General features: G+C 59.7%; 1 protein-coding gene across 1 annotated transcript; it reads right to left on the minus strand.

Annotated features, from left to right (window-relative positions):
* Positions 1 to 1210: 1210 nt before the first annotated feature.
* Positions 1211 to 16208, minus strand: LOC114485298 (argininosuccinate synthase-like). The gene is made up of 7 exons (XM_028486475.2): positions 16101 to 16208; positions 14040 to 14114; positions 10433 to 10503; positions 9849 to 9879; positions 4698 to 4788; positions 1853 to 1937; positions 1211 to 1328 (listed from the first exon to the last, which is right to left on the minus strand). The coding sequence occupies exons 1-7, from the start codon at positions 16104 to 16106 to the stop codon at positions 1211 to 1213; spliced, it is 477 nt and encodes a 158-aa protein (XP_028342276.1). The 5' UTR covers positions 16107 to 16208.
* Between the last annotated feature and the right edge of the window lie 3669 nt (positions 16209 to 19877).

A 19877-nucleotide genomic window follows, 5' to 3' on the forward strand; every position in this document is an offset into this window, starting at 1 on the left:
TGATCAGATGTTAATATAGGTCAGATACAAAGGTAAGTGAGGATAAAGGGAGCAGCTAATTAGTGACATTGTTCTCCACAAGGCCTTCCCGAGAGTTTCAATTAGGTTGTTTCTCACAGGGTATATGTGTGTCGAAGAGGAAAAAACACACGAAAGGGGCAAAGCCACTTTCCTTCCTTCCTTCCTCCCCTTTTGAGGTAAATTCAAACAGGTCGGAGCCAGAATGATCCAACTCCCACCCCCATGCCTACCGCATTACACCTGGGGAAACTGAGGCCCAGAGATAACAAGTCCAAGGTCATCTAGCAAGGCACAGTGAACCTGGCATGAAAGCCCCAGCATCCTGCCTCCGGACCAGTGCCCTTTCTAACCGCTGAAATCCAGCCATCGGCTCTCTTTGGATTTTAGACTCTTAGTAAAAACACCCTGAAAGACAAAGGGCCTTGGCTATACCCTGGCCGGGTTTTATCTGGCTGTGTCATCCTTTTAAACTGACCCTAAGCAAAGCGAGTGAAACACCTGCCCACACAAGAGGCCTCAACCCCCCCCCGGCCGGTGCTTAAAGACTCGGGTGCCCAACCCAGGGCTCGGACCGCTGGAAGCTTGCCCCTCCGTCTTGAAGTCCGGAAGCACGCAGCGTTGCTTTACCCCCGGGGAACAGGAGATCCCCTCATATGGATGGGGGGAGGGTGTGGTCCAGACAACACGATGAGTGACTGATAGGGAACCATGGGGCTCTGCTTACTAAGAGAAGACAGAGCCCCCGCTTGGGGACCAGCCAGAGGTGGATATGGGCCGGGCAGCTTAGCTAAGGCGGCAGCCACTCAGCACCAAGGCAGAGGCCCGCCCCCATGCCATGCCAGACCCTGGAACAGGCCCTCAGGCCCTGGCGGGATTCCCACCCCACCAGGCCAGCTGGTCTGGTCAACGCAGGCTTAATGACCACGAAATCAGCCCTGCATGGTCTGCCTCTAAGCCTGGCCGACCCGCCCCAGGGCCACGGGAGAGCCTGATCTCCAGGCCTGGCCCCCGTCTCCTCTCTCCTCTGAGCCTCTCCCTGATCCTGGGACAGCTCTTCTCGTGATGCCTTCAGACATCAGTGGTCAACGGCCCCTCATCCCCACTTCACAGGAGGGAAACAGTCTGGCGGGGTGAAAGGACTTGCCCAAAGTCAGCCTGGGAGCAGCAAGACCCGAATGTGACCGGGGTGTTAGGGCCCGCTAGGAGCCGAGGCACGGCCCTGAGGGTGGCGAGCAGACTTACCCCGGGACTTCATCCCGATGAAGCGGTTCTCCACGATGTCGATGCGGCCCACACCGTGCTTGCCCCTGTGGGGAGAACCGGTCACTCGGGGTCACAGGCAGGGCGTCAGGCACCATCTCGGGATCCAAGACTCAGAGGACATGTGAGCCAGGCCCCCTGGTCCAACCACCCATTGGACAGGTGGGGAAACTGAGGCCCAAGGAGGGAAGGGCTACCCTAGGACACACAGCGAGTTCAACTTCCTTTATCTCTGTCCTGGGCCTCACGTGGCACCCAGCCCTATCCACTGCTCATCTTTCCTTCTACCCTGGTCTCAGATCCAGTAGAGAGCTTGGAAGTCTCGGACCATCCCTAGGGGACAGCAGACCCCGGGGTTGTTACTTTCCACAGCTGAGGGCCACCAGGACTCTCCCACGGAACCAGAGGACCCCATGGCTATGGGGCTGTGCCGAGGCTGACTGCGGGACACTGGCCTGTCCTCCCTGGCCCCTCAGCCTCAGGCTGGGACCATCAGCCCCAGTGGTCCGGGCTGGCGCTTTGCCCAAGACTGTGGTTTCCCAGGAGGCCGGGCAGGGCTGCGGTCACTCACGCGACTTCATTCAGGTACAGGAAGAGCTCCAAGGCCGTGCTGTGGGTGGTGCCATCCCCGACGTTGGCCACCTTCACAGGGACCCCTAGGGCGGGAGGAGAGGGCAGTGGGCCCGTGGCTGGAGCTCAGCGGACGAGCCTGCGCCTGCTACCCCGCCCCTTCCCTCCACCCGAAACGCCTTAAATGGATGTGACAGATATGGACTCCAAATGACTCCTTGAAAAGCCCTGTGCAGGTTGAGGCCTGCTGGGGAGAGAGAAGGGGCGAGAAAGCCCCCCAGAATGAAAAGGAAAATGCAATAAAAACCTCTCCCCCACCCTTCCCATTCTCTTTGCTCCTTTTGCATTTAGGGGCTGTGAAATTGGAACCAGGCCCTGAACTAATTGAATTTCACGCTCCACCATTGTCTTACGAGGGAGTACCTTCTGTCCCACCAGTTACGGGGCGGGGGGAGCGCCTGGCTGAGGTGCGACTGAGCTCACACACACGCACACACACACGCACACACGCGGGCCCCGGCCACGTCTGTCAGGCGGACCCCCAAGCCCCAACCCTGTACCCCAGACCCGCACACAGCCATCTGATTGATGGGGGTGAAATGATGCCCGCGCCAGCAGGCGAGGTGCTGGAGGCGTCTGCATTCTGAGAAGTTGGGTCTGGGGTGGCAGGAGGGCAGGGAAGGGCCTAGTCGGGGGGGGTGGCTGGAGGGGGGCAGTGTGTGGGTTCGGGGTTGACTTTGAATAGCAAGGGGCACTTTCTCGAGCGGCGTGAAATGAGCAATAAATGTATTAGAGGACTAACAAGAGAGCTGTAACAGTGACAAAGAAAAGCTGTTCAAAGTTGGCGGCTAATCCCCCACCCATCTGCCCAGCTCATTACCATGTAGCCAGCCATCGGGTGCCAATCAGGCCTCAATAGCGGCTTTCGAGTCTTTATTAGCCAGGCGCCGCTTGGAGGGGCTTCGCTCAGGGGCTGTCAGCCTCACCATTCTTAACCCCCATTTCCAGGGGTTTTATAACTTGGTTGTAAATTGCTATTAAATGTAAGTCTGCCCAATAATGAACCTTAAGCCCCTCTCGCCACCCCCCCGCCTCTCCCCTCTCCCTTTCTCTCCCTCCGGGTCCTATTATGGCCCTCGCGGGGCCTTGGATGGGGCCTGCCCCAGAGAGGAGCTGACATTGTTGGTGCTGCTGCCAGAGAAAGCCTCTTAGCCTTTAAAATAGTTAATAATTAGATTAAAACTTCAAATAAATTAACTAGAGAGTGAATGGGGAGTAGCCGAGGAGGGTTCCTCCCGTCTACTTTTTTTTTTTTTTTTTCCAGACGGTCCCCAGATCATTAAAATGGATCACGTTTCTTCTTGGGCTCAGCCCTCGGAGCTGCCCTATTCCTGGAGGAAAGGGGGTCAGAGCCTGTGTTCGGGACCCTCTGCTGCCTCCTGCCCGCCTCCCGCCCGCACCGCCCTCCCAGTTTTCCGGGGGACCTGGGGTGGGGTGCGCTGCCTGGCTTCATCTCACCATCTTCTCAGAGATGGTGCCCAAAGAGGCCCCACGCCAGCACAGCCCCGGGTCAGAGACAGCGGGCCTAAGATGGACTCAGTGCTCCAGCTACCTGCAGGGGCCTCAGACTGAGGGCCCTTTGGTCCCCAGGGGGCATGAAATTCAAGGTTTTGAACTGACGGCGGCGGGGCGGGGTGTGGGGGGAGCGATGAAGACGCCCATTGACTTGCCCAGGCTCTTGGGAAAGGCCGGGAGGAGGCAGATTATTAAAGTATCAACAGGCTTTTTTCCCAGCGCCTCACTCCATACCCCAGGCTCGGCACCCGCGAGCATCATTTCTGTGGCCCATTTTACAGACGAGTGAGCCTGAGGCCCAGAAGGGTGAAGCTGGTCGTCAAGGTCACACTGGCAGGTGAGAGCAGGGATCTATCGGGGCCCCTGCCTGCCCCGCCCCATCCTCCGTCTCCGAGGCGCCTTGTGCACAGAAGCGCCAGCCTCCCTGCCTGGGCTTGGGACACCCTCACGCCCCCTCTTGGTTCCTCCATCTCTGCCTCTCCGATTTCTGCAGCCTCCTGGAAAAGCCCTCTCCTTGGACGCTCGGAGCCCTCGCCTTGAACCTGGTCCTGCTCCTCCCATGACCCAGCACGCCTTGCTTTCCCTCCATCTTTCAGGGCAAAGGGGTTTGTCCCTGGTGCCAGGCTCAAGGCTGGGCACTCAGTTCAGGCCAGCAAACACTTCTTGATGGTGGCAGACAAGATGAGGAGATCAGGACACAAGCAAGAGCGGCAGCAGCTTTGAACCCAGGATGGGGGGTAGGGAGACGCATCAGGCAGCTAACTTAGGGCTAGCTATGGGGTCAGGGGGGCCCCCGAGGCTGGCTCTGTAAGACTCATACTGGCTGACCACCTCTGTGATGCAGGGCCCTGTGCTGGATACACCTTGTCCAGATCTTATTCTATACCATGAAAACACGAGGCAGTGGATACTCTTTTATCCCCAGTTTACAGATGAGGAAACTGAGGCCAGGAAAGTGCGGTGACTTCCCCAAAGGGCCAAAGCAGTTGGCAAGTGGCTGCTCAGGGACTAGAATGCTCCCTCCAGACGTGGTGCCCACGAACTGATGGACATCAGCAGAGGGTGCTTTCTTCCCGAGCCTGGAGGCTTCCACAGATCACGCCATCTGGGGAGGGGGCAGTTGGGAACATTTGAAGCCCCAGCCTGGACCCTGGCTTCCAGGAACACAGGAGGGATGCAGAGGGCTCATGCCCAGGCTCCCAGGCAAGGAGGGGAAAAGAGCCAGGGCCCCAAGAGTCCACGCCTTGGAGTCCCGACAGGCGGGCACCTACCTTTCTTGAACTCGATCTCAAGGATGTCTGGGCTGTTGGGGGCTTTGGCCGGGTCCTGGGTCTTTGTGTAGAGGCCTGGAGGCGCTTGGTTCTGAAAAAAGACAGAAAGAGGTTGGAGGGCGGTGTGCCAGAGCCAAACCGTGCCATGCCAGCCCCTGGACACCCTGCACGCCGCCTCCTGCGCCCCTCTCCAGAACCAGGGCGCTGCTGGCACTTGCCATCGGCTGGTCAGTCCAGCAGGCCTCCCAGCCCCCCACCCGGAGCCAGCCCCGCTTGCCAGGGGCCTGGGAAACAAAGGGCTCAAGAAATCAGACAATTTTTCCCCTCAACTTGATCTCATCTTTTTCTTTGACGCCCCCGCAGCTGGAGGTAGAATATAGCAGGAGGAGCCAGTCAGGCAGGAAAAGCGTGACTTTGGGGGAGCGAGGCGCTCGGCGGGCTTCCCGGGAGCGGGCTCAGGCGCACACGCTCTCCCCGCTCTCCTCGGCACCGGGAATTGGGGTTTATTCTGCACTGACCGCAAAGCTAATGACTGCGCATGACCCCAGCAGGTGCTCTGGCGAGCAGAGCCGTCCCCGGGGTCCCAGAGGTTAATACTCACAGGGAGAAAAGAGAAGAGCAAAGCAAAAACCCATTTGAAAACACATCAACCTTTATGTATATTTTTTTTCTTGGGCGTGTTGGAAAAACGGGCCTCTCCCTCGTCTTGATGCAGCGGCGGAGGGGCCGCTGGCTGCCTGGAACTCTCCAAGTCCCTCCTGCCTCCCGCTCCCGAGGCCCTGACCCGCCCCCGCCCCCCCGCCCCCAGGCTGTGGCTCGGACACTTGCCACGGTGGGGGCCGGGGCCCTTTGGGCCTGACTGCGCAAGTCCGTCCGTCCCCGGGGGCACGCCAGGGCCCAGCACTGTTATCCACCTGCCGACATCCTGGGAAGTGCAGTCCCTTAAGTCTTGCCTTTCAAAACCCTGCAAACATTCCCATGCCACTTTGCAACTGCAGCGTCCTTTGTGTTCTCCGCAGCCCCGTTTGGTAAGAAGGTCAAGTATTGTTACCCCACCTATGGAGGAAGAACTAGAGGCGGAGCGGGGGACTGTAGGTGCAACCCTCCTGTATGCTGTGTGGAGGTGGGGGCCACACGGCCCAGGTCAGGAAGCCCACGAGGCCCTCAACAGTGATGTGTTGGATTTCAGAGTGGTGGAAAATACCCCCAAAGCCGGGAGTCGAGACCTCAGGCTGTGGGGTCTTGGGCAAGTTGCTTCACCAGTTCGAGCCTCGGTTTTCTCATCTGTAAAATGGGGGGAAATGATACCTGCCTCTGACTGCCTTATAATTGAAATGTATAGACAATTTTAATATTTTTTTACTGGACATGGAAATCACCCAAGAAGATGCCAGAGAGGGCCTGGTGCAAGCTGTAACCTGCCCTGCAGGCGACAGGACTGCTGGAACAGCCTCCTGGTGATGCCACCCTCCGAGAAGAGCTGCTCCAGGAGAGGCAGGGCCACCAGGGGTGCCTCAGATCCCTCATCTCCGGTCACTTTGCTTGCTGGCTCTATGTCAGGGTGACCAACCATCCCGGTTCCCATATCCTGAGAAACCCCCCAGTCCTGGGCAAACAGGGACAGTTGATCCTTCGAGCTTTACTTCTGAGCTCAGATGGGGCCAGTGATGAAGCCCTCACACCTCCAAAGGGCTGTGTGGCTTGAGGCCAGCTGTATCCCTTCATCTGTTTCCATCTGTGGGGCAGGAACAAGAACCCAGAACGGACCTCCTGGACAGACCCAAGGAGGAGGAGGGTCCTTAAGGACCTCCAGCCTGATGCCTCCATGGACCAGTTGGAAAACTAAAGCCAAAGAAGCCGCCTGTCCAAATCATACCACCCCACCCCATCGGCATGGGAGTCAGCCCCGAGGACCCTAGAATCCCTATCCTGTGCTCTTTCCATCACCCCATGCTGTTACCCAGCCGCTCTGCCGAGAAACAGCACCAGGGATGTGTCCAGAGACAGCTCGGGCATCAGGCTGGTTTCAGAGAAATGCCCGGCTCCCCAGGCCCTACTGGGTCCTGCCGACCACCACATTCGTTGGGAACAGACAGGCCCGAGGGCCGTCCTTGGCCATAAGGCAAAGTGAAACAGGGCTTGGGGCCTCTGGGTGACCAACAGGACTCCAGAGCTCCTTTCCCACCTGCCCGGGGCTCCTCACTGGCTGTCCAGCCCAGCCTGAACTCAAAGCAGGTACCAGTGCTGAGAGCCCCCGTGCCTCCACCTGAGGCCGTCTCCCTCCCACCTCCACCTGTTCTGCGCCCGCCCGCCGGCCCATCAGTTCCCAAACACTTAAGGGAGCCACAAACAGGACGAGAATGTCTGCACTGGAAGGAGAGAGGAGGTGGGAAGCCCTCGAGGGACCAGCATCCCAGCTCTCTGCAGTGGGAAGTAGGAGGCTTCTGACACCCTGACAGCACCGATTAAATAAAATAACTAAATAGAAATAAAGTGACATTTGCTTTGCATTCCAAGGTGGCTCACGCCTGCCTTCTTTTTACTCTCCCTCCTAAAAGCCCAGTTCAAATGACAAATAGTTTGTTGCTGAGTATCAATAACATCTATTTATCCATCCCAACGGGAGGGCTCACTTCCAATGTCATCCTGGGGGGGGTGTTGGGGGAGGGAAGAGAGTGAAGAAAAAAAAGAGAGAGAGAGAGAGTGGGGGGGGGGGATGGGGAGAGGGCGAAAGAAAGCATGAAACAGGGCCGAGAAGGAGAAATTGAAAGCAAATGGCCCATGAACTAAACCATGATGTACAGGCATGATCGATGCTGCAAATGGTTTATTCATCCATCAGATATGGCGGGCCGGCAACTGAATGCACTCTTTCACTGTGGGCCGTATGAAGTTAAAGCAAGTAAATTTCTATCTTTCTTCGCATTAGCTGCCTCATTGCCCTTCAATCAGCCCTCACGGAGGCAGAAAATGGCTCCGCCATCTGCCTTCAAACCCTCCCCTCGGCAGGTCTCGGGCTCTTTTTGGAGAGGGGGAGGGGCACCGGTTCCCTGAAGCTCTGTCTCCCCAGCGCCTCCCAAGGGGCCCGGGGCTGCCCGGGGTACAGCGTTCCTCCACCAAGGAGAGTAGTGCCCCCGGGCCCCTAGCGGCTGCCCCCTCGTCCCTGGGATCTACGGTGGCAACGGGAGGACAACAGGCTCCCCTGGCCCGCACCCTGCAGCGGAGCTGCCTGGGAAAGCAGGGCCAGAGTGGCCAGACCCTGGGTTCCTCGGCCTGGCCCTACACTTCTCAGCGGGAATGTTGTCTCCCCCTCGACTCACATGCAGCCCAGCCTTTCCGGCCTGATGAGAGGGGTCCTGAGAGAACCGTGGCTCCTTCCTCGCCAGATAATCTTAGTCGGCCTGAGGAGGGAGGGCAGGACCCCTGGCTCCATGACTGAGGCCTTGCCCTGTGCTAAGAACAGGCCAAGTGCTTTCGATGCCCCAGGAGAGAGGTGTTGTGATTTCCCACTGTTTCCATAAAGAGTCAGAGGTTCAGAGAGGGTGGGTAACTTGCCCAAGGTAGCACAGCAATAGAAGCAGAGTCAGGATTCAGACCCGGGTTTCAGATCTTTGGGAGCCAAGCACTAACTTTCCCACCTTGACTGGGTGGTAGAATCCTGAAAAATGCACTCTTTAGCACTTACTTACCCATCCACTGCCCTCATTAGAAAGGAGGCCAGAGAGGGGAGGGGACCTGCACTGCCCGGCACTGCCTGAGGGGCGATTTCCCCTCCGGCCTTGGCTCTGCTCCCCCAGTCCTGAGGTGAGAGCGCCACAGGCCGCTACAGAAGCGGTGGGATGGTTGCCCAGCGGGCCTGGAGCCTGGGGGACACCCGCCTGGAAGCCGGCGGCAGCGCTCAGCCCCCTCCGCCCCCCTGGGCGCTGGCTGACTGGCTAATTAGGGGTGGCTGGCCTGAGTGCCTTGGGGTCGGCAGAGCATGAACTGGAAAAGCCCGGGGCCGGCAGGCAGCCCCCAGGGGACGAAGGCGCAGGCTCTCCTGAGTGACACGGCCGGGCCAAGCTGGGTGCAGAAGGGAGGTGCGGGTCGCTGGGGAACCACAGAGGCCGGAAGGCCACTCCTGCGATGGGGCAACACGGCCACCAGGCCTGCTCCTTTGCTGAGCAGCTGGTGCCCCGGGGAGAGTCACTTCCCTGGGCCTCAAGTTTCCTCACCCACGAACCAGGAGGCTCAGAGGCAGGAGGCCAGGAATGCGAGCCGGGAAAATGCGAATGCCAGGCCTGGCTCCAGAAACGGTCACTGGTACGCGCTATATTATCGCCAACTCCGACCAAGAGGCCTGGTGCCTGTACAGGGGAGCCACCCGGGGCCAGGCGGGGCTCCAGCTCCCCCCACCTCCCCCGAAGCACCCGGCCTCCTCCACTCCAGCTGGTCTTCCTGGACACCCCAGGCCCGGCCCTCCAGCACACTTCTCCCCTAACATCAGACGAGCACCCCACCCCCAAAGCAGCCGCCCTCCGGGGCAGGGGGCTGCTGAGCCAGGCAATGGAGACACAGTCCCTCAGGGACAAAGAGACTTTTCTCTTCCCAGGGTAGATCTCGCTCCATCTCCCACGGTGGGCGGGGGGGATATACAAAGGAAAACCCCCCAGGGAGAGAAATCCTAAACTTCAAACACAGCCGAGGCCCAGCCTCCAGGGGCATCAGGGCGGCCTGACGCAGGCTGGCACAGGCCCAGACGAATGGGTCCTGAGGCTCTGATCTGTGCCACCTCCCCCGGTGGCAGCAGCGGCCTGAGAGGGCACAGGCTGGGCCCTCCCACAAGTGTCTCATCTGCCTAATTGCTTCTTTATTGTCTCACAATCACACTCTGGCTCTATGCTGCCCTGAAATATTTCCTTCTCCTATTCATCCTGACAGCAATTAGAAAAAGAGCACGGGGTGGGGGTGGGGGGTGGATCTTAAAACGCAGTGTGGAGTGGCCAGGCGGCGGGGCACCCGGTGGGGAGGGTCGGGGAACATAGGCAAGACTCGGCCCCAGCCTCACGCCCGGCCCCCCGTGAAATTTCAAATTAGGCTACAAACACACCAGACAGTGTCGGCACGGAGCAGCCACCGCTAGACAGCCGGCTTGGGGAAATGGGGAATTACCTTGGGGTTCTCCAGGATTCCAGCCTCGTAGCTGTAGGGGAGAAGAAAGATGGGGGTCAGTGGAGGGGTGCAGAGGGACACAGCCTTGACACCCCGACCCCCAAGGTAAGTCCGGTCGGTCCTTTTATCGCCGCCAAGCCCGCCTGGAGCATTCTGGGCCCACCGCAGTTGGCCGTGGGAGCTGCAGGCTACAAGCAAGGGCCTGGGACACTTCCCTCAGTCTTCAGGGCGTCAGATCCAGGGGGCCTTCTCAGAGGGTTGTTCCCAGATGCTGTTCTGCTTTCGATGCCCTTCCCTGAGCCCCGGCCGGTCCCTCCTCATCCTTAAGGTTTTAACCTCAAATGCCACTTGCTCAGAGAAGCCCTCCCTGACACCCCAGCCGAGGCCAGGTGCCCCTTATCTGGCCGGCACTCAGCAGAACTGCAGCAAGAGCTGGGAATGAGGCGGCCTGTTCTCCTCGAGGCGCCCGGGCTCCGCAAGGGCAGGGACCGTGTGTCGTGTGGGCCGCCACTACATCCCGGCCCGAGGCAGACGGGCGCTCACTGACGCTGAGCACAGCAGTGGACAGGGGGGCGACGTCTTACCTGATGTGCATCAGGTTCTCGTCCATGCTCCACGGGCTCTTGGGGGTGACTGGGACGGGAATTCCATGTTGCTGCAGGTAAGAGGCAACGCCGCGTTGGCGAGAGGCAGCTTGAAGTAGACACAAGGGTCAGGCCCAGCTGCCTTGGTTTTCTTTCAAGGTCAAAGACATCCCCAGACTCCGGCTCCCACGCAGGCAAGGCCCTGGACGCACCCCTGGTTTCCTTCCCCTCCCCCAGGCTGCTCAGGGAGGGAGTGAGGGCCCCATTTCCAGACATGCCCAGGCAGAAACCATAAGACCCTGTGTCTGAGATGCTGTGGAGTGGACGCTGGCCTTGGAGGTTTCTTCCAGAAGATTCTGAGTCTATACTTCAAGTGCCCCCCGAAGCACTTAGGAGTGTGCCAGGCAGTGTGCCGAGGGTCTCCCAGCACCACCGGCTGACCCCCACCGTGGCCCTATGAGCCGGGAGCTGGAATGGACCCAACTTCCAATATGGATCTCAGCCAAGGCATCTGCACCCACAGGGGTGCTTAACGTTCACCCGAGGAAGCGAGAGGCGCCCATGAGGGCTGCTCATTCAGGACACTTGTTTACGGGGCGTGGCCGGGCGTGTCCCAGGGCCACTTCTCCCCACTGCCCAGCAGTCACCACACACATCACTCTGCAGCCCTGAAAAGGAATAGCCCCCATCCTTCCTGTTGGCTCGGATTCTGCTTTGCTTCCCAGATGATCCATGCCTTGGTTCAAGGAGAAAAGTTATCCCTCTGGAGACCCTGGGCCTGAAAGGCTGTTGGTGACGCTTGGAAGGCCTTCTGGATTAAAGATGTGGCTGGCTTCCTGAGCTGCCCCGTGCTGCCCTGGCTGACACCTGGTTGGATCCAGCACGTGCGTTACATCCTGCTTTCCCCTCCCGGGCTTACCGGGCACAAAAGCTGAATGGCCCAGCCGGGCCCCCTTTAAGTCAGCGAGATCGTCCTCTCCGCCTCCCAGGCCCCCTTTCAGCACCTCGCCCCCTGGCTGGGTCCCCCCACCTGGCCAGCCCAGGGTCCCACAGCCTCCACCAGCATCGCCCCGTGTCTCTTAATGGGGCTCTGCCCAGGCTCAGATCATGCCCACGACTCAGATTCTAGAGGCTTCCTCCAGGGAGCTGCTGTTTCCTTCATCAGCACCTTAAAATTTCAAAATAAATCAGGTTATCCCCTCTTGATTTTTGTCAAGCTTTACCCAGAGGCGCCTTTTAAAAGAAACAGCCCACGCCCACTCTAAACTCTGCATACCCTTCAAAGTAAACCACATGGGCAAACGGAACACCTCATTTAGAGGCTGATCAATGTCAGGGGGCTCCTTGTCCCCCATGAAGCTGCCCAGAGTCAAATCCACACGCTTGCCCTGTGCCATCTCCGGGTAGAGGGGCCAGGTGTGGGGACCAGGACCCTGTGCCAGATGGGCTGAAATCCCCTCAGAGAGGACTCCCCGGGCTGGGGGCTGAGAAAACCAGCAGGCGGGTTCCCTGGAGCCTTTCTTCTGGGGGGTGGTTTGGAAACACTCTTGCCTTTCCTCTTTCCCGCTGGGGCTCCATCGGAGCAAGGAGAGAAGAACGGGAGGTAAGGGGCGGAGGAGGGAAGAACAGGATGGGCAGCCCTTCCTCAGCAGGGAGGTGTATACAAATGCCAAACACAGTCCCTCCACCAAAGAGATTTGTTTCCCCTCCCCTCTCCATCCTGAGCTCCCCGCCAACACACACACACACTGGAAATTCTGGAGGCAACTGAGAACAGAAAACAAAACCATCTTCAGCATGTACACAGGAGACTGTCCTGCTTTCCAGCCTCCGACCTTGCACGCTGGCTTCAAAAGAATTATGGTGACAGTGATAAAGATGGGGTGATTCTGAGTGTTTTTCCCTTGGACGACGGATTTGCGGGGAGGTGGAAAGCGATGCAAATGCATGTTTTTGATGAGTCTCCTAACAGCACCTTGTGGCCTTGGCGACTTAGGAATCTTGAAAGCAGGGCTTTTCAAAGCCCCATTGATTTTCGTCTCAGCTGAAGCAGCTGCCTGGCTCTGAATTCTGGACAGAGTCTGCTTGCTGCTCAGTCATTCTGGTCACTCCCCGGGTGCAGGGACACGGCCTCTGTCCTAGAATGTGGTCAGATTACCGAGAGCTCAATTCTGATCCCAGCCTCCAAGGGAGGGTCGGTGGCCGGAGACACAGACTCATCTCTCCGGGGCGAACTTTCCTGTTTAGAAGGTTATTTGAGACAGAAGCTGAGCCTAGGGCCTTTTCCCCAAAATCTGGGAAGGAGGGACAACAATACTCCTGAAATTCATCTTTTCTGGAAAAACCAGGAGCCGCTTTTGTTTGGGAGCTTCACGGAAATGAAGGGCAGCGTATGGGTCAGCCCTCTCTTGAACCACAACCGCAGGCGTAAGAATGTAGATGGGCGGGGGTCTCAATTCATTGCTCTTAAAGATAAAACGTGCTTCGTGTTCTGTATCATCGAGGAGACCAAGGAGGGGAAAAAAAGCCTCTAACCTTGTTCTCTTAATAGCTCTGCTATTTGAAAATTTGTGTGGCAGCATATGGGCTTGCTCTTGTAAACTCCCCTTTTAATAATAAAACAACAGATGGTAGAGGAGATCTTTCCTCCGAGCTCTCCAGGTCTTAATGGGATGCTGGCGGTAGGGGCAGGGCTGCGTCCCCGCCGTGTCCCCTACCAGGCGGCCCCTCGGCCGCAGCAAGAGCTCACAGCCAGCCCTGGTGACTGCTGTTTAAGACCCCGAGCAATTTTCTGGTGTATGCACGGGGTTGCTTTCCCCTGTCTGACTGATTGAGGCTGTTTGTCAAGGGCTGCCATCGAGTCGCTGAAAAGAAAGGTACCCTGGGGAGTGGCTAAGGATCTTGATGCAAAACTTCTAATATGTTTTACTGCAACTTGTACTTCAAAAGGGCTGGTGCGGGCTTCCCCGGTGGCGCGGTGGTTGAGAGTCCGCCTGCCGATGCAGGGGACGCGGGTTCGAGCCCCGGTCCGGGAAGATCCCACATGCCGCGGAGCGGCTGGGCCCGTGAGCCATGGCCACTGAGCCTGCGCGCCCGGAGCCCGTGCTCCGCAAAGGGAGAGGCCACAACAGTGAGAGGCCCGCGTACCGCAAAAAAAAAAAGGGCTGGTGTGACAAAAGTCTTTGTCTGCCTCTGCCCCTCGGAGCGCCTACCTGTCCCTGGGAAAGCACTGGGGACACTTAGGTACCGGAGGGGCACAGAACAGCCGGGCCCACACCCGGGCCCACACCCTCCGTCCGCCCGTCCCCTGACTGCCACACACCGCAGAGGTGGCAGTTGGAACAGGAAGCAGAGGGGGCCCGTCGCCCTCCTGCTCGGCGGACTGGGGGCTCCCTTGGGAGATGCCCCTGGCAGTGACCACACCTCTGCGGAGCCGGCCCAGGGAACAGGTGTAACGGGGCGGAGGGTAGCAGCCAGGGCAGAGGTTCAGTCTCCAGGCGTGGGTATCAGTCCCAGCCTCGTGCCTCTGGCCCCGACAACCCCCTTGGAGGGCTGTGCCTGGAGGGCCCTGGGCCAGGGCCGGGGTGACGGTGGGGTCTGGCCATACCTTCGCGTACTCCATCAGATCGTTGCGGCCCTGGAACCGGTTGTAGAACTCGGGCATCCTCCAAGGAGCGATGACCTGGACATGGGGCAAGGAGTCAGGCCCGGGCAGCCTCTCCTGGCTTTAAGCTGCAGAGCTGGCCACTCTGGTAAGGGGCCTGAGGCTCCACCGGGCACCTGGGTGGGGGCTTTATGCAGCCCACGGGGTGTGGGCAGGGGAATGACATGGCCTGCCGCCCTAGAGGGTGGCTTTGGAGAGGCCCGAGCTCTGCGGCCGAATGGCCGTGCGTCCTCAGGCGGGTCCCTGACCCTCTGGGCTTCAGTCTCTCCAACTGAGACTTGAGGGTTTGAACTAGATAGGCCTCAAGTCTCTTGATGGCACCCCTGTCCCGAGGGCCAGGACCCGCACCCCTGGTGACTAAGGAGGGGTTCACGTTGCTGCAGCTGCACAGCCCGGCCCTGCCGCGGGGCAGTGAGGCCCGTGCGACATGCAGTGCCCCCCGGCCCACTCCCCTTGCTTCCCTCCCTTTCCCTCCCCCGGGGCTGCTCTGCCTGGGGAAAGGAGGGGAGCTGGGGCCTGACTGAAGGGACCGAATTCAGCCCACCAGCCTGGGGGGTCGGGGACAAGTCCCCAACGAAAGCTCCCGCTCAGCCGTGGAGCCAGCCAGCCCCCTCGCCTCTGCCGACAGCAGCCGAACTGGGGTGGAGGTGTCATCTAGACGGAGAAGCCGGTGTGATTTCTGGGCTGGGAAGCTGATGAGAGTGGCGTGTGCGTGGGGTCCCCCAGGCCTGGAATGAGCAGTGCCCGCGCGCGGAGCACCCTCTGGCCTCATCCTAGTTCCCGGAGACCAGCCTGGGACCCCGTCCCCAGCCCCATCCCACCCCTAGCCCCGGCCTCTGCAGACAAAGACCCAGAAACCGGACACCCTGGCCCCCCAAGCTGCTGGGGGAACAGAGAATGGGGGTCGGGGAAGGGCCTCACGCCCACCCGCCTACAGCATCAACAGGCAGCTACTATCCGGGGCCTTCTCTGCCGCCTGGTGTTTGGGGTCAAAACAGATCATTAGAGTTCATTACCGCTCACCTCTAGGCCACTCTCACCCCCCAAGCAGCTGCTGGCTGGTTAAAGGGACAGAGAAAGATGTTCCACTTAAAAGAAAAAAAATGAAACCCCTTAGGGACCCTTGTGGGCTTGGGAGGGGCACGTTTTCTGTAGCTTCAGCCCGAAGTGGCCTCAAAGGAGCTGGACCCACGCCTGCCTGTGCCGTCCAAGATGGCACCCGGGCGCCACGTGTGACCACCAAGGCCCGAATCGTGGCCAGTCCCAGGTAAGTGTAGAGCACACAGTGGGTCTCAAAGGGTTAGTACCAAAAGCATGTAAAACATCTCAATAATTTTTTTACATCGATAACAGGTTGAATGGTACCATTTTGGATACACAGGGTTCAATAAACCGTAGTAAAATGATGTCACCTGTAGCTTTTTATCTTGGGTTTTTTTGTTTTGTTTTGTTTTGTTTTCCTACGTGGCCACTAGAAAAACTGAAATCGCCCTTGGGCCTGTGTTTGCGGCATTTCGTGTATGTCTACGGCTCGGCCTTGTGCTCTGGGTGCCCAGAGGCCTGATCCTACTGATTCTCATCCCAGGAAAGAATCCAAGACCCCGGGGGTCAGGGCTCAGGCAGCCGGGAGGAGGAGGGCCTTAGCTGGGCGGCCCCCACTGGGGCGGAGAGGGCTGTGAGCAGCCCAGATACGGGCCCACCGATCTGCACCCCGGAAGCCAGACCCGGCATTGCAAGGACCCCGGCGGACGGGCAGCCTCATCTTTCCGTCCAGGGCCTGACCCACCCAGGCACCTGGGCGGTGTCTCGGGAAGGACAAACGGTCAGGGACAGAGTGTTGTCCCCCCGCAGTTGGCGTGAGTGAAGGGAGCTCTCCATGGGAAAGGAGGGCGCCACCCACCACAAGGTCCCTGTCTGGAGAACCTCCCAGAACCCCATGCCCCACCCCCCCCAGGGGCCTCAGCCCCCGGCGCCCACCCTCTAGGGGGAGGAGCAACATCTTACCTTCATCTGGGGGGCCAGCGAGTAGCATGTGAGCTCAAACCGGATCTGGTCGTTGCCCTGAAACGTGGGGCGGGACGGTCAGGAACCACAGAACGGGGACCACTTGCGGGGGGCGGCGGCGGGGGCAATGCCGCGTGGCCTTCAACGATGCAGCCGAGGGCCACTCAGGGCGGAGCCCCTGGGTGGTCCCCTTCTCGCATGTGCTCACCTCCAACCTCACAACCTTCGGAGGTGGGTCCTACGAGCCTGTGTGAAAGATGAAGACTGGGCTTTCTTGGAGAGGGCTTTCCGCTCTGGACTTGAACCTGGGACTCCCCGAGTACAGAGCTGAGCTGTGCGGGCACTCAAGCGTGCAGGACGTGTGTCTATGTGTCTGCAAGATGCCCACGTGCCCGTTGTGTGCTGAGCTGTGATGGTCGTGACCTTGTGCGCGCTGCCGTGTGAGGGGGCGTGCACGCGGCTCATCACGTGTGTCTGCACCTCAGGGGGTGCACACACATGCAGGGCTGGAGGCCTGGCCCCGCCGAGACTCCAGGCAGCCCCCGAGCTGCCCACACGTCAGCCTCTTCCCGAGGGCCTCCCACCTGCCCGGCCCCGCCTGCCCCACTCCCATGCTTCCACGGTGCTTTGTCCAGAAAACCGGGAGTCCTGTCTCCTCCGGGAGCCTCAGTTTCGCTGTCTACACAGTGGCTGGCTGGGGGAGAGGTGGATCCAGGTGACCACCGAGGGTTCCTCAGCCCCTCTGCACAGAGAGGGAGACAGGCCCAGAGGTGGAAGGGACAAGTCCAAGGGCACAGGGCCTGGCCCAAGCCCGGGCACTGGGCCCCAACGGCCCCCACCGGCCTTGGGCAGGCGGCCCTGCCTCCCTGTGCCTGCGTCCTGTCCTCAGAGACAGTGGCTGCCGGCCGCCCGCCCGCTTCCCATCAGCTCGGCAGCCTGGAGAGACATCAGAGGGACCTCTCGCCTACCGTGAAAACTGCACCGGCGCGGCGAGGCAGCGGCGGGAAGAACATGTTATTTTCCAGAGTCTCGTCAGGCGACGCGGAAATACAGGTTTCAGCCCCTCTGCTCGGAGCCAGGAGCTAAGGGGCCAAGGCCGCTCCTCTCTTGGTATCTCCCGGGGCCACAAGCTGTGTGGGACCAGCCACCCCACTCACCCTCCATCCCACCCCTTCAGTGAGCGCCTACCATGCGCTGGCTGCCACATGGGAGAGCCACCTGGCCCCAGCGGGATTTTTAACCCTCTTTTACAGATGAGGCGATTCAGGCTCAGAGAGGTGGAGTCACTTGCCCAGGGACACACAGCCAGCAGGCACCACTGCCATCCTAATAGCTCACAGTCAGGTAACGAGTCTGAGCTCCACGCATAACTCATTGAACCCTTACGGCAGCCCCTGAGGTGCGTTCTGTTATTATCCCCATCTCACGGATGGGGAAACTGAGGCACAGGCGGTAATACTTGCCCGAGGGCCAGTGACCAGCACAGTCCCTGGAGCAATGGTGTCTACGATAAAAAGCAGACTTATTTTAGATTCGTAAAGCATATGGTCTAGTGTTGCATATCCCGGTGATTTTTTTCTCCAGGGCTTCAAGTTTCCCCCAGCACAATGGCAGCTTGTGCCTCCTTGGACGGGCATGCCGGGCTGGGGTCTGCCCATCAGGATCGCCATGGGGACACCCATCTGTTCCCGAGCCAGAGACCCTCGCAGAAGCCAAACAGGCTCCCCAGGCTCAGACTCTGTCCCAGACAAGAGCCAAGGCCTGTCCAGTCCTTGCCTCCCTGACCCCAGGAGCCCCAGCCCCAGGGGGGCCCTGTCAGGTTCCCCGGGGGCCGGGGAGGAGGTGTAGCAGGTCCCACACACCCCGTGTGTGTCCACGTGCTGATGTACACGTGTAAGTGCGGGTGCCGCGCCCTCGGGGACTGCACGGGGCTCTCCCATCTGCTCCTGGCCTCGCCATACAGATGGCGCCATTTACAAAACCCCTGCCGCCACACCCCTTCCCGCGTCTCAGGCTCCTATTTCCAGGCCCCTCTTCCAAAACTGGGGGGAGGAAGGGGGCCCTCGAAGGGCCATCCCAGCTTCTGTGCAGCTCTCTGGTGGGGAGGATTCAGGGTCCCCGAGGGGTGTGAAGGGGTGGACCCCAGCTCTCTCTGCACCAGGTGCCGCCTGGGCTGGGCCCTGGGTGAGAAGCTGCCTCTGGCCTCCAGGCCTTTGCACAAGCTGTTCCTGCGGCCTGGGATGCCCTTCCTCCTTGGCGTCACTGGCTAACTCTTGCTCCCCTGGATGTCTCAGCATCACCGTTACCCCCTGCTGGGTCAGGGCTCCCAAGTCCCCTGTATGGGTGTCCCAGTGTGTGGAGGACAGCCAGGGATGGGTAGGTATTCCGTGGGGGGTTCAGTGAGCCAATGCATGATGGCGACATCGGCGGGGCTGGAACAAGGGCCCGGAGGCCCTGGGTCTCTCCAGCGCCTGACTCGGGAGCCAGAAGCTGGGAGAGGCCGGGGGCTCAGGACAGTGCGTGCTAGAATCTCCCCATCTGGGAAAGCCCCCCTGCAGTCTGCTGACACCCAGCTCTTCCTCTTCACTGTGAACCCCTTGCAAAAAGTTCGGCCAAGTGTCCTACCCAGATCTGCCTCTGGGTGCCAGCCTCCTGCAGGCCACACTCACTCACTCTGGACACCCATCTCCTGACGTGTAAAGTCACTGATGCGCCCCCCACCGGCCCCCCTCCCCCCGAGCCAAGCAGACCACCAGCCCCTGCAGGTAGCTGGCCCCTCCCTCCCCACCACCGCCTGGCCTCCCTCTGGACCCCCGTCCAGGCCCTCCTGCTCCTCCTCCTCACTCACACCCCCCTCTTCTAGGAAACTGTCCACAGAGGCTGCTGGGCGTTTCCCCAGGTCCTGTTAAATAAGGGGAAACTGAGGCCCAGGAGTACGCCTTGCCCATCAACCCCCAGAAGAGATGGGAGATTTCGGGGTGGGGGGCACCGGGCCCCACCATCCCCTGTGGCCTGCCCGCTGCTGGTCTTGGAGGCCCCCCAGTGCTGTTTCAAGTCTGACTGTCCCTCTTGTGGACACTGAGCGTGAACTGCAGGGACGTCCCCGAATCTCAAGAGGCTACAGAACTGCCGCAGAGGGTGTTCTTCTCAGAACCGAAGCCCCGCAGAACCAGAGTGGGAAACAGGACCCTGGGTGGGCCAGGGCCTCCTCCAGCCGCTTCCCTGCAGGGTCAGCCTCGGAAGGCCTCAAACCCAAACCTCTGGTGCCCTCTTGTGGCCAAATGGAGCAGCGCAACAGCCACTGGCAGCTATCCCAGCTGCATGTGAGCTGGTCTAGTTGCGGCGCGGGCTGTCTCTCCCTGGACCCCAAGAGCCTCCCAGGCCAGGGGCAGACCCACCACACACACATTCACTCCACTAGCCCTGAAAGCCACCCTTCCTCAGTCCTGATGGTATTTCTGGAGGGACCTTCTCCAGGCAGGAGCCCTTCCATAATCCTCACTTCCTGGCCTCAGCTTGAATACCTCCTGGAACAGGGAGCTCACTGCCCAGCTCATTTCATCACAGACAGGTGAGCTGTCTCAGAGGTTCATTCTGCACTGATGTTTGTTCTCAAAGCCCCAGTACAGGTCTGATGATCGTGCGATCAGGGCACTTCCCTCTCATTGAGTGTTTACGACGTGCCAGGTCTACGCGGGCACGATTGGAGCTCTTTATTGGAATGATCCTACTCACAGCTCCCAACTGCCCCATGAGCGGGTTCTATTTTATTCCCAT

This window comes from Physeter macrocephalus, unplaced genomic scaffold, assembly GCF_002837175.3.
Source record: "Physeter macrocephalus isolate SW-GA unplaced genomic scaffold, ASM283717v5 random_1184, whole genome shotgun sequence".
NCBI lineage: Eukaryota > Metazoa > Chordata > Mammalia > Artiodactyla > Physeteridae > Physeter > Physeter macrocephalus.